The sequence below is a fragment of the Amphiura filiformis genome, chromosome 6 (assembly GCF_039555335.1).
Source record: "Amphiura filiformis chromosome 6, Afil_fr2py, whole genome shotgun sequence".
In the NCBI taxonomy this organism is placed as follows: domain Eukaryota; kingdom Metazoa; phylum Echinodermata; class Ophiuroidea; order Amphilepidida; family Amphiuridae; genus Amphiura; species Amphiura filiformis.
Genome location: NC_092633.1, coordinates 52,063,052 through 52,078,315, shown reverse-complemented (window position 1 = coordinate 52,078,315; position 15,264 = coordinate 52,063,052). Strand labels below are relative to the sequence as shown.

The 15,264-nt window shown below is 37.2% G+C and overlaps 1 protein-coding gene across 1 annotated transcript; it reads left to right on the top strand.

Moving 5' to 3' along the window:
• Positions 1 to 811: 811 nt before the first annotated feature.
• Positions 812 to 13,880, top strand: LOC140154596 (carotenoid phi-ring synthase-like). Its single transcript, XM_072177164.1, has 8 exons — positions 812 to 824; positions 907 to 1,023; positions 1,897 to 2,052; positions 5,108 to 5,260; positions 6,681 to 6,803; positions 7,776 to 7,924; positions 10,298 to 10,383; positions 12,769 to 13,880. Exons 1-8 carry the CDS (start codon positions 812 to 814, stop codon positions 13,553 to 13,555), a joined length of 1,584 nt encoding a protein of 527 aa, XP_072033265.1. The 3' UTR covers positions 13,556 to 13,880.
• The last annotated feature ends 1,384 nt before the right edge of the window (positions 13,881 to 15,264 follow it).

Below are 15,264 nucleotides of genomic sequence, written 5' to 3'. Positions count from 1 at the left end.
CACAAACAAAAATTAGGTCTTTTTGGGAAAAAAAAATCCATAGCTTCAATATGAAAGGTCAAAATTTTCAATTGACCGTCGGCTTTTCCTCCTACTACATACACTTTAAGAATATATCATTAGATTTATATAATTACTTCGAGGACTATTATATATCAAAATTCGTAAAATATCAAATTTTTATAATTTGTCATAAAATTTGTACTATATTGTGATTTTCAAAAAATGAAAATTATTTGATATCAGAAAGACATGCTTCGTATTCAGAATACAATTCGATAGGTCTGAAGTGCTCTCATGTGCCACAAAAAATACTGTCGAAACGCAATAAACGCTCATTTTAGATCCCTTAAAATTTAAAAATTTTACTGTATCGCATCTAGAGTATTGGCCTTTTGCTGTGTTTACGGTCTAGAGAATTGATTCAAAAGGCCATTTGTAGGTGATGCCGCGACGGTGTACTAGTGGCCGGCCTATAATAGCTTAGTGTTAGGGCCTATACCTTAAGCCCTAGGGCCTATGTCTTGAGCTTGGGCCTTACGCCTTCGGCTCTCGGACCTATGCCTCAGGCCCTAGGGCCTATGTCTTAAGATACTCCTTCCCCATTCTCTCCCCTTTTCTTCTATTTTCCCTTTCTTTCTCCTCTTTTTTCTGTTCTCTCTTTCTCTTTTTCTCCCCTTCTCCTTTTTTTTCTTTCTTTTTCTCTTTTTTTTGAGCAAGCGGCCCAGAACCAAGCGGCCCATGTGGCGATCGCCACAACGCCACAGTGGCCAGTCCGCCCCTGGGTGGAATAGATAATAGTAGTCCATTAATGGCTTCAATTCGTTATATTGATTTTATGCATATCCAGGTACTTGTGAGAGAACGTGGTGTTCGTGGCTTTAATTTGTCTTTACTTTCTTACAGTGGCGCTTTTATGTGTCGTCGAGGCGTTTCCAAAACCACCAAGAACAATACCACCTGTAAACCCCGATGATCCACAACGTCTCCCACCTGGTGTCACTAGGAATGTCCTAATTGTGGGTACGTTTCTTTCTCCGTGAAAACTGCATTCATTATTAATTTTTAGTTGACTTTGGTCTATTTCTTACTTTGACCATTCTCATGGCCAAGGTTCTGTGTTTCCTCTCAATCGTTTAAAAAAAAAAAATTTTTGTCAAAGTTTTGCGGCTGCATGCTCTAGCTCCTGCGTTTAATCTCTCATGCAATTAGACCAAAATAATATAGTCCCAAACACCACTCTCGATGGCTAATTTTGTATTTAAGGTAGTACAGAGGTCATTGCTGACTGAAACTATTGTGCCCACTGTTGTATGATTATTTTGGTACCAAAATCTCATTTTGGCCAAGAATGCACTTAGGGCCTTTTGGCTCTGACCCCTCGATATGAACGTTATCTGAGGTCATTCACAGGTCATATTGGTAAAGACTGATTGACTTTGATGGAGGATGATTAATATCATACTCATGATTAGAAGATGAGCCATTATGTCAACAGAAATTTTTTAAGATAGAACGAATTTCATGAAAATTGGTGAATACACTACTTTATGACAGAAGAATAATTTAAGGGCATCTGAGGTTACGCAAAGGTCACAATTGGCTGATGACTGAATAAGAAGGGCTAAGGTTTGTGCCCAACGAGTACATCAGAGAAGCGGCTACAGGACGCCTGGTAACCTATTGTTACTAGTAGTAATCCGTTGACCGCTATCCTGACAATCGACATCTAATCGGGGGGTTATGGTTAGGGTTAGGTTGACAAGAAATTACCGAGTACCTGGCATCCCGTAGCCGCTTGTGTAGATTTACATCAGTAATCGATATGTATTTCATTATTATTTAACATAATTTTAATTTCATTACGTTTTGTTTGCTTCACATCATGAAACAAAGGTGGTGGACTAGCTGGTCTTTCGGCTGCTTTGGAACTCGCTGAAAAAGGCTACAACGTAACAATCCATGAATCGGAGTCCTATGTTGGTGGACGAGCTCATTCTGTTAAATTTGAAGCTCTTGGTCAAATCTGGCAAGTGGAACATGGATTTCATGGTAAGATGGTTAGTTGGTTTTGTAGCCCGTGGTGGGTGATGGTGGCGTTGATGGTGGTGGTGTTGATGGTGTTAGTATTAATTGTGTAGTTGTGGTGGCGATTATGGTGTTGGTGAGGTTATGATGTTGGTGGTGGTGGTGGTGGTGATGATGATTGTGGTGGCGGTAGTGACGGTGGTGTTGTTGGTGGTGTTGTTGGTGGTGTCGTTGCTGGTGTTGTTGGTAGTGGTGCCGGTAATAGTGCACGGTTGTTTAATGGTATGTAAAATTGAATCATTTTAAAGAATAGTTGAACAATGATGGCACTATTTATCTAAAATCTTGTTTGCATTTTACAAGGGGTAGACATTTGTAAAATGGTATTAGAACATCAGCAAACAGACTAACAAATGACAAGGGAATTTTCTAAAAACTTTTTTTAATGAAGTGAAATGTAGGATATCACTCATATTATTTGGCTAATTTGAATTTAAAATATATGTAAATAGCGCCCTCAATTTGCACACAAATGTGCAATTTATAGAATTAAAATGACCAGAAAAAACAGAAAAAGATGAATAATTTGACATAGAAACGAATATTTATATTAAAACTTGCTACAAAATATACGTGTATACAGTTTATTAGTGTGATAGCTGTTGGTATTATTCAGGTCTAGAATGAACGTTATAATAATGTTTTGTTAAAAAAATGGTCACATCAAACAACCGTGAGTGGTGTTGTTTGTCATGAGGTGGTGATGGTGCTGGTGATGGTGGTGGTGGTGGTGGTGGTGGTGTCAGTGGTGATGGTGGTGATGATGTTGATGATAGAGGTAGAAGTCCTCTTCATCTAACTTGGTGGTGGACATGATTGTTTTGATTATGCCGACTCATGTTAAATTTAGTAAAATAATGAAGTGTTGTTTTGGTCACTCAGACATCCACCTCAATGTTGTATGTTTTTGGCTAGGTATTTTTTGTAATCCACACATTTACTCATGGTTGCGGGGTATATGACTGAACACTAGAGCAAAACATCTTAATACAATCCTCTGTCGTTGCTTGACCTTAAATAATCATGTTATGAGAGCTGCAGCGACACTCGCTGTAGACAAACAACATGATTTAGTCGGACATTTAACCTACTATTCAATCTAATGGGCTATTCCATTTGAAATCCACACTACCCCTGTGGAAGATTTTGGAAATATCGTCCACAGGGGAGTATAATTCAAATAGAATCAACACATTAGGCAGCTTTAATTGAAACTCAAACATCCCTCTGTGGAAGATTCAGGTTGAATCTTTCTCAAGGGGATGTATGAAATTCGAATGAAACTGCCTAATTTGCTGATTCTATTTGAAATTCATACTCCCCCTGTGGAACATATTTCCAAAATCTTCCACAGGGGTAGTGTGGATTTTAAATGGAATAGCCCATTATATGCCATGACATGGTGGATAAGTATCATAAGTATGAAATGAAAACCGTGTTGACGTGAGTCGTTATATTAGAATCATCTATGTTCTGTTTCCGAAAATATTTAAAGGTTTACATGAACTACAACAAAATCAAGTTCCTGAGCCAGGGGAAGTGCAATTCAAATACCTTGCTTTAGATTTTGCATATTTTATGGGAGTTAAAGCAGAAATACTGTTAAATATACAACAACAAAAAAACCTATAGAATGATGCAGATAAACTGATTGCAACTTGATACATGTATAAGTAATTCTCGCATTCCCAGTAAATTATATGTATCAGTAATTCTCGCATTCCAAGTAAACCGGATGTGCCAAACACTCGCGAAATAAATATTTATATTTTCAGATCTTCTTCTTCATCAAATTCTCTTCCTTCTCCTATTTCTTTTCCATTTTTTTTTTTTTTACTTTTTTTTTTTCACCTCTTTTCCTATTAACAATACCTATACTTGAGATGAATTTTACCATCAGGATTAATTATCATAAAATGTGCATCTGGACTTCTTTTCCGGGAGAGTGGGTGGGCGGGAGTGAAAAGTCATGGTCACGGTTTAGTGTAAGGATACGGTCAAGCAGAAGTCTGTGTGATGTCGTCTGTAATGAACAGAAGAAGGCCAAGTATGGGCCCATGTGGAACTCCTGCATAAATCCACTTATCGCTGGATGCATTCACATTTTAGGATTAAATAACACTCATTTTCTATTACACAGTTTTCAATGAAAAAATAGGTAATTTCAGGCACGATTTTCTCGTTTGGAGATTCCACCTTCTACTCTTAATTAAGAAATAAAGGGTAATGCATTATCCTTTACACCCAAATAATATGTCCGAGGCAGTAAAAACGTTAATAATGGGTGAGGCGCAGCCGAACCCATTATTTAAACGTTTTAACTGCCGAGGACACATTATTTGCGTGTAAAGGATAATGCTGCACACTTTATTTCTATTCTATTACCAGAAAATAGTGCGATTTTAAGAAAAAATATCATGTTTTGGCACAAATATTTTAAGTTGTTTACTTCAAGGTGGAGCGCGTACGCGTAAGTGACAGCGCGTATCGCGGAAATATTGCACGCGTAACTAAGCGTGATGCTGTGCGTAGAATGTGTTACGGCGCTCGACCCATTATTGCAGAATAATGGGCTCTCACGTGACGTGTTTTAACAAATCAGAGTGCGCGATTTTGAATAATGGGTCGTAAGAGTAATAGAATTGATAATAATGTCTTGTCGCTGTAAGAGTTCCAGGCATGAGAAAATCGTGCTTGAAATTACATTGAAAACTGTGTTATAGAGAATAAGTGGTATTTAACCTATAATATACCGTTAAAATGTGCCTAATGGCGCACTTGGGCTCCTTTGCCTTGAGGTAAATTTCATGTGCAAATAGAGGGCTCCCTCCTTTGAAATCCCAACAGGAATTCATGTTCCGTGCCCTGATTTGCTGGTGGGAATTTTACGGGAGAACACTTTTAGGTTGTGCCTAAAAGTCCACTTATGTCAAGTGTGCCCATAGCGCCATTAGGCGAATCTTTACGGTATATCATAATCCTATGTATTAATTTGTCACTAATTAATTCATTCCTACAGCTTGGTTCCACAATTACCATAACTTCCAAGATATTCGCAAGCGATTGGACATAGACAAGTACTTTGTCCCTTGGGAGGCTGTAGACTACATTTTTAAAGATTACAAACCAGAAAGTATTGCCAGTAAAGGTCCATATCCGCTGAATCTTTTAGGTAGGTAATTAATAATAATAATAATAATAATAATAATAATAATAATAATAATAATAATATTAACTAGAGCAACTGTGCCCTTTGCAAGGGCACGAGGTAAGTTAGGCGGAAGACTGTGACGATCTGATCAAGCTTGCTGCTTGATCAGATCGTGCTGCTTGATCAGATCGTGCTGGATAGCTGGATAGTATTAATTTTAATAAGATTGTTTCATTAATTGCCGTTTTAATAAACCTTAATCGTGGATAGCTGGCATTTTTAAAACTTGACCTTTGACCTCTGTATGACCCCTTAATGACCTTAAATGAATTTTAAAATATTTAAAACATGTTAAGAATGTCATAAGGATCATTGCATTTAAATTTCAGCTCAATTGAAGCATTTTGAAAACTTGACCTTTGACCCCTTTATTGCCCCTTAATGACCTTAAATGAATTTTAAAATATTTTCAACATGTTTAGAATGTCATAAGGATCATTGCATTCAAATTTCAGCTCAATTGGAGCATTTTGTAACACTTGACCTTTGACCCATTTATGACCCCTTAATGACCTTAAATGAATTTTTTTAAATGTTTAGAATATCACAAGGATCATTGCATTGAAATTTCAGCTCAATTAGAGCATTTTTAAAAACTTGACCTTTGACCCCTTTGTGACCCCTTAATGACCTTAAATGAATTTCAAAATATTTTTAAATGTTTCAAATGTCATAAGGATCATTGCATATAAATTTCAGCTCAATTGGAGCATTTTGAAAAACTTGACCTTTGACCCCTTTATGGCCCTTAATGACCTTAAATAAATTTTAAAATATTTGAAACATGTTTAGAATGTCATAAGGATCATTGCATTTTAATTTCAGCTCAATCGGAGCATTTTCGGTTAAAATGACCTTTTTTGACCCCTGTGACCCCTTGGATGACCTCTGACGTTAAACAACCCATAACTTTTGCAGCCAGCTACCCAATACTGCTTGTGACCGAGTTTGGTCGAAATCCGATCAAGGATGTGGAAGTAGTAGCAAATTGTGAGAAGAAGAAGAAAGAAAGAAAGAAAGAAAGAAATGTCAAGAAAGAAATAAGTTAGGCTGCACGCCTAATAATAATAATAATAACACGTAGGCCTACTACTACTACTACTACTACTACTACTACTACTACTACTACTACTACTACTACTACTACTACTACTACTACTACTACTACTACTACTACTACTACTACTACTACTACTACTACTAATAATAATAATATAATTATTACTATTATAATTATTATTATTATTATTGGTCATTATTATACAGGCTTCATCACAATATTTAGTTCCCATCAAACAATGATGCAGTAAATTCAATACGTCAAAGCTCTCAAAATATTAATAAAAAACCCATTATTATGATTATTTTACTCTATTTTTAGGAATAATATTTGACAGTCCCAATCTGGTACTAACTGATGCATTGAAAGCTGTTCTGGCTCTACCGGATTTAGTTGAATTCGACTATAATAAAGTCTACCAAAAGTACGATAATATGACTCTGGGTAAGTGTGCACAGATTTACTTCCCTTCCTTGTTAATTCAGAAAAACTTCAGAATCAAGATACGGGATGATGCAAAAGGCAGCTCTCTCATAAACCAAGTGAACTTCGAACAATTATTACTTTGACGCGCAGCATTGTCGCAAAATCCTATCGTGATTGCGTGGAAATAAGTCAAAGTCAATGTAAAGTCAATCGATGTGCATGTACACTCAGGCAGGACATAAATTAAGGATTCTGAAGGACACCCATTTCAAGGCAAATTTTGAAAGGGCACATCTATTTTACAAGGCAATTACATGTTAAAGAATAGCAGCAATTAATAGGGCATCAAGGTAACTGGTAGGGGCACCGACGGCAACTTGCCTTCGGTGCCTTCAGTTATTTTGCAGCCTGCACTCAGGGCGTTTAACTTTACGCGCGCAATTCGATACTTCCGAACATGAGATGAACCAAAATATAAGACAGTAGAATATGGACATTTAGACATTGTGCAATACATACTTATCATCACTCCAGTTATGTATTTCAGAGTCCAGCTTACAAGGGTCTATTTCAGCGTCCAGTTGACTGAGACTCTGAAACTTACGAATGAGCATTAACAACGAATCGTATTCAAGCATGAAGGTGCACTGGAGTGTACAATATCACACACAGGGTTAAAATTTCTGAACATTGTATTTTTGTAAGTGTACATAGTGGATAATATATTTTTCAGATCATTAGTCAGCAGGCTGTCTACCATGAATCGCTGACAACAAGGGACAAACCACCGGCATAAATCAGGATATTTTATTTCCAGAAGAAGCTTGATACTTAGGTACAATCGCTGAGCGACAGCGATAGGTTTTAGCCAATGAGGTAGAGCGCTTTTTGTTGCGGTAGGAAAAGCCCGCTACCTTATTGGTCAAATTTATGCCAATCGCTCGCCGCCAATATCAGAATATAGAGTTTTCCTTTTTTATCTGCTCCCAGACGAATGGGCTTCATTACGACGCATCCCAAAAGACTTTTTTGATATCATAATTGCACCGGCCGCTTCAGTGACACTGAACGACAAAGCTACAATCAGTGCGGCTGAGATGTTGATGATGATGCAGTTGTATTTCCTTAGCGACTCGAAGGTACTCAATTCAATTTATTTCCATCAAAATTACAAAGAATACTTTAAAACCAAAATGATTAAAAAGCACAAGATGGAGAAGATGCAGCAAAAGGCAAATGCCTGTATTTAATGGTCCGTGTATATGATCAGACAATCATATTTCATTTGCAACCTAGAAAAAATAAATATGAAAAAGCCTTCTATGATAATCGTTTTTCTTTTCTAACACAAGCATAATATAAAAAAACAAATGAGAGAAAAATATTTTAAACACTTGTTTTTCCTACTTCCTTTTCAACCAAGAAGGAAAAAGGCCAACAATGTTCGTTTGTTGTTTTCTTACACAAGTATAAAAAATGATAGTATCACGTAAATCCTCATACTTTGTTTTAATTTGGATATTTATCCTTGCAAGGAAACAATCGTTGGAGTACCGGTACCGATCTTTCAGAAAAAAAAGCAAGAAAAAAAAAGCGTATTGATTTATAGTGCGCTACGCACATGCATAACGCCTAGACGTTGATGATCCACAAACCTCAGCACACTTTACCAGTGTACTTCGGTTATATATATAAATGCGCTTTTATAAACGCGCACGTGACCACCCCTGCGCTGCCATAACAGCTTATAGACAGTATTAAGTCTCAAAGTGACCTTCTACATAGCGAGTGGTCTTTCTATAGAGCCATTCCATGTCAACTCCAGGGATGTGCACCGCAGCACCTTTTGGTTGGTCAGTGGTCATCCACTCAAATTTTGCTGAAAATCATTTCTAGCATACCTCTATGAGCATAATGAACACAAAAAAAAAAAAATGAATGCTCAACTCTAAGCGGTTTTGGAGATATGGCTTGTCAAAATTTGGCCCAGGCCCCCACTTTATGCTCTCTCAAGTTGCGTCGTTGAATTAGTAGCGTGTTGGAACACTCAACCCATTTTGTTGGTGTGGTTGGAATGACATGTGAGTAGGCAAACCTTTTTTTAAAGCAAAGTCATCGAGTCCCAAAGCCAATATCTCTCAGAAATGTTGTCCAAGAACATATTTTCAACATACCTTAAGTTGATGGTGGGGCAAAATATCTGACATTGGTTTTCAGGGGGGTCAAAATGTACAAAAAATGTACAATTGGAGTTTTGCATGGGTAATATCTCAACTAAAAGTATTCTAATAGGCTCAATAATGGGATAAGAGTAATGTCCTACCAAAGTGCTCTGACTGGCAAAAAAATGGACCACAAATTATTTTAACTTTTGGAGTTCTGACCCCCCAAAGTTGGTCCTGGATGGACGAAGTTACATTTTGAGGGCCCTATATAAGTAAAGGAGTCACAAGTTTTCTGATGTCAGATTTGAATTCTACACAAAAAAGTACCCCAGGATACATACTTTTCAAAGTAGTTGGGGTTCCATTTATACATTTATGGACCTCCAAAAATCGTCTTTCGCGTTGCGACACATTTTTTACGTTGACCCCTCTAAATTTCAAATTGATGCCACGGGAAAACGAAATGGAGTATGAAGCTCAAATTTTCAGGATTTTACTTTCTTATTAATGTCTACCACAAAATTGAAGAGGTGCTGCGGTGCACATCCCTGGAGTTGACATGGAATGGCTCTATACATTTGAATGCAAGGCGGGAAAAATGAGACTGCTGTGCAGCAAAATTGTCTATTGTGTTCAACTTTGTGATTATTTGGTAAACGTTTCCGTCGTTTTTTTTTCCGTCATCAAATACTTTCGAAATGTTGTTTTTAATTACATATTACAAATTCGGAACTGCAAAATGTGTAATAATTTTGCAATTCAATTAATACTTAAATTTGATGATATTTATCTACAGAGTTCCTATTCTTTTCTGTACAGTGGTCAATGCACGAGGCTTTAGTCACGCTTGGTGGTCTTGGTATGTCGTGTCCATGGGTCACGTGCGCATTTATATAAGCGAATTTATAGATATAGACGAATCCAATTTCACGCATTCCTACACCTCAATGGCAGCCAAAGCTGGGTCCCCGTCGGCTCCATCACACCTAAAATGTGAAATGATGCGGCCTTGGAGGGTATTTTAAACTGCATTCTATCACCCGTGTTACACGTAGACAAAAACATGATGACAGTTTACAACACAAAATAATCTAACATTGAATTTTAAGCGGGGACCCAATAATGGCCGACCAAATCCTGACCATGACTTGGCTCGTTGGATTCGTCTATAACCGAGGTACACTGTTTACAGCCTGCCTCAGAAATTGATAAATGTTTCTCTCGTTAAAATGTCTAGACTAGTCGATCTTTATTTGGCCCAAATTGTTTTTACGTGTCAAGTCTAGTCTCTATTATATATAGTTATTTTGAGTAAATTCTATTTATCCACCATTTTCATACAAACAGGCAGACTATCGGGAAACAGCAACACAAAATTACTTAACTGCTCTCTTTAATCCCTGGATAAATAAGCTACAATCTTTCGGAGTGGAGTAAGTAAATCATCGTTCATTCATACGCGTTATGCCATTATCTAACGAGCTCGACTCCCGATTCTAGAAAAACTGCAACACTATTATCGGAGCCAAAGATACAAATACTAGTTTGCGTCTGACGTCACCTGTCAATCAAACTCAGAAACGGTAGAAATTTCTGAACGCGTCGGTAAAACAGCCTACCTTAACCCTCCACATTGGAAATCATCGTTTCCCAGGAAAACGTCAGACAGCAGGCCAGACCATGGCCAGACGGTAATATGGGTAGGTTTATTTCACCTTGAAGGCACGGTTAGTCTTGTAAATATATGGGCAGCCAATATGTCGTGCATAGTAGGACTATAACTGGTATCTACTGGTCACTTTAATGTTAATTTTGCACCTTTAAACATACAAGCCGTCTCAAAGGTTAGGTTTTGGGAATAAGAAACTTTCTTTTCTGAAGGCACCATGTCAACAATGCCTAGAAAAATTGCCTTTTGCCTTTGTAAAAGTACCGTCATTTTCGCAATTTTCTGTGATTCCTTTTTTACGATGAAGACACCAGATGAATCAATCAACCTTTCTTCTACGCACTACTAACCAGGCAATCAAGGGTCGTGGCCGGGAGAGTTTGATTGCCAATGACATCAGATGCAAACAGGTGTTTTTAATTCCGTCTCTGATTGTAAATGTTGGGGTTAAAAATATTATCCTGTTTTGCCAAATAAAACATCGCTCAATCATAATCATTAAGTTGAAAATATGTGGCAAATTAGTCGTAGTTCCACTAGATTTCCTAGACTTTTTCTGTAACTTTTATGAAATATGCTGCATGTGAAATGGATTCTGTTGCAATTAACATGATTAGTGGTAGATCATTTCATAGTTTGTCTTGCATACCATCATGATCATCGTTATAAGACCACTCAGGTCAACAGCCTGATTACATTGGAAACGTTTGACAAATTGATTGAAAAATATATCACAACTAAAAAGGGCATCAATCAATGTACGTCGTATTTGAATATTGCAGTCATATACCTCTATATAAGGTACGTAGTGCTCAAGTTGCCCCTTGGGTACAGGCACTTGAAATTACCATGGTTTTAAATTACCTAATATTGTCCCATTTCAACAGATATCTCAGGATTCACAAAGTCTGATGAGTATAGAGTTAGGTCTATATTGTCTATACAGCATGTCTCAAAAAAAATTGTGCAAGTGAAAAGCGCCCTCTATGGCAATTAAAAATACCGTTGTGACATGATGCTTACATCAACGTCAAGGGCGTAGTCTTAGCTCTCAAATGCCATTTGTTCTGTTTAATTTGCTTGTTTTAATCTCGAGATATGTTTAGTTAATAACGAAAGGGTAAAATCACAATTGTGCCACTTTTACTATGGAAGATCAAGAGGACTGTACATGTAAATCAATGATAGCATTAAGTATATCAAGAGTTCCTTCGTGAAAGCAAAAGAACGCATCAACTATATAAAAATACAAATAGTTTCTACTGTTTTATCATGATACAGGTATTATATGATTCCCTTTTCCCACTTAAAACGGATTAAAAGAGAAATATATAGATATTTCATATTTTGCTGTAAATTATGTGCATCTATGTCAATGATTTTATCATGGTAAATACTGTTTTCTTTGTCACTCAAGACAGGTTAAAAGACAAACATTATTATTACTTGTTGGGAGAGAAATTAGACAAAATAATGCACGCGCGCTGATGTTGATGCGTCTTATGCACGAGCCCCGAAGGGGGAGTGCATTAGACGCATATATCATTGATTTTCATGTGCAACCCTCTTCCCTAGTAAAAGTGGCACAATTGTGATTTTACCCTTAAACATATCTCGAGATTAAAACAAGCAAATTGAACAGAACAAACGGCATTTGAGAGCTAAGACTGCGCCCTTGACGTTGATGTAAGCATCATGTCACACCGGTATTTTCTAATTGCCATAGAGGGCGCTTTTCACTTGCACAATTTTTTTTTGAGACAGGTTGTATACTATTCAGTAAATTACTTCAGCGGTGTCCGTCTGTTCTGTCTGATTATCGCGTAAAAAGAACTGTAGGTCGCGCGATGGAATTACACAATGCTACGCAGTTTGACCAGCGAATGAGGTGCCGATGTAACGATGACGTGATTCAATTAGCCAAACAGAACCTCAGTTCCGAATACGCCAAATTGGCAGACTGTGCTGAAAACTAGAGATATATTTGATAAAAACAACAAAACAAAATATTCTTTACAAGCAAACGGATAAAAATGACATTGACATTGACATGATGATTTTACAAAATGCCCAAATGAACTTTTAAGCCTCGTACTTTGCAATGAAATCACTCTTAAGAAGTATCTTGTTCATTTTGATTTGCTTACAGAATCAAGCTTAACTCCTCAGTGACTGCTTTTGTGATGGACGAAGAGTCTGCAGCATTCACAGGTATTACCAACGACACTACCCCTGGAAGATATTACGATTACGTTGTCATGGCAACCGATCTTCCAGCAATCAAAAATATTCTAACAAATACAGCAGAAATGTATCAAAATAAACCCAGTCTCTCTGGGCGCGTCGAGAAAATTCTACAGAAAATTACCAACTTGAATGTAGCGCCGCCATATAAAGTGATGCGAGTTTGGTTTGATATGCAGCTCGAAGACTCCAGAGCGAAAACCATACTGGAAACGCCCAATTTTGTACCAATAAATCTTGTTGCACAATACCACAAACTTGAGAAACAGTACATTGAGTGGGCTAACAAAACAGGTGGATCGGTGATGGAATTCCATCTCTACACATGGGCGCATGGAGATGTACCCGATGCAAATGTATGGGGTATTATATCACCCGCAGTAAAACAAATTTATCCCGAAATTTTTGATCGTAATTTCACAATCTTAGCTTATCATGTGAATACATACCAAAATTTCCCTTCTTTTGAAATGGGAAGCGCGTCGTTTCGCCCCAACTGCACATTTGCGATGCAGTGTGGGATTCCGAATGCAGTGTTCGCAGGTGATTGGCTGCATACCTCTTACCCATCAGCGTTAATGGAACGTGCCGTTTCTACTGGTCGTGAAGCCGCCAATGAAATTCTTCTCAAAGATCGCGTTAAACAGGTTCCACTTGTTGTTACGAGCTCATACGGTCCGGGGATTCTTTAAATTTGGAATTGGCTAAAGAACATTATTACTCTTAACAAGGTATTTGGCTGCTAAGAATTTGGCTGGAAGAATTTAAGTATACTGAAGCTATTCAATTGACTATTCAACTGAATTTGCATTATTTACATCAGCCTTATGAAGTTATTTGCCTGATGAGAAGATAAGGGGTTTGAAGTGGGGATGTTATTAAAATTATCTTCCCAATTTCAATAATTCGAAATAGTTAGACCTTTCTTTTTTGCTATTTAAGATAATAAATAAAAAAGTTACAATGAATAATTTTTATTGATCTTCTCCTGCTGAACAAATTGGTTAAAAAAATGGATGAGGGTATTTGGCTGTTGTGAATACATAATTTTAACCTTAAGCGTTGTCTCAAAATAAATGTATCTGCCTTATGAACGTATTTGATTGATTTGAGAGGGTGTGAAAGTTTAAAGTGGGGTTAGTTAAAATTTTGTCTGGATCAATACTGACTAATGCATTAAAACACCAGCTTTTACATGTTTTAGCTGAAATACATACTGTTTTGCAGCTCAAAGTTGCTGTATAAAATAGCTTTGTATTTCAATAATTCACTCAGCAGTTGAAATGCTACTTATGCTAAGATATGAAATTAAAGTGCATGTATAATAAAGTGCGAGTTTCTGTTGATATATTTTGTTTATTACGTCCGCGTACAACCTTACCATATTCTGACAACTTTTAAGTGACGTGGGTTTACCCGCACGCTGTATTGCTGGCTGTATGTATAATGCTTTACATTGTATTTAGCGCATACTTTTTTATTCGCTTAACCCTAACAGGACCAAGTACCACAAAATACTACTTGATATAAGAGCTGTTCGTGCGTGCATCCCACGTGGTGTGATGGCGCAATCGCCCCAAGTGATATATAGGCACGGTTTCGCTGGCCCGCGAAGCCCAAGACCCGTGGCAAGGTGTCGCCGACCCAGTGCTTGGCATGCGAGGGGTCTCGGGTTCGAATCCCACCCAGAGCAAACAACTTCTTTCTTTGTTTTCTCTCTTTATTCCTTCCTTCTTTCCCTTCCCGTCGCGAAAAAGTCCGAGGGGGTTAGGGTTAATTAAAATCTAGTCAGTCACTCTAGATAGATTTATTATTAGTTTCAGTACCTCAAACAGTCCAATGTTACCGAGCAACTCAACTTCATAAACATAATTGCCCTCTTTCTATGATTTGCATTATAATAAACGTAACTGCCTTCAGTAGATAGCATTATAATTATCATTGGTGTCGCAAATAAATAGTATTAGCACAATCTACTTGGTGCATTCAGATTCAGATATAATTTTAACCATTGCTGCTGTCTTCAGCATAATACATTGTCATGATCAGATTACTGTCTTCAATAGATAACATTACCATAATCATTATTGCTATCTTCAGTAAATAGCATTGTCATAAACAAGATGGCTATCTTCAGTAGATGTCATTACCATAGGCATAATCTATGTCTACAGTTTTTAGAATTGGCATTATCGTAATTGTTTTCTTCAGAAGATAGCATATCTTAATCATAATCACTGTCTTCAGTAGCTAGCACTATTATAATGACATCTTCAGTAGACAGCATGACCATAGTTATAATCGATATCTTCAGTGGATAGCATTTTTATAATCACAATTGCTGTCTTCAGTAGACACTGGTAGATAGCATTGTCATCGTAATTGCTGTCTTCAGTAGATA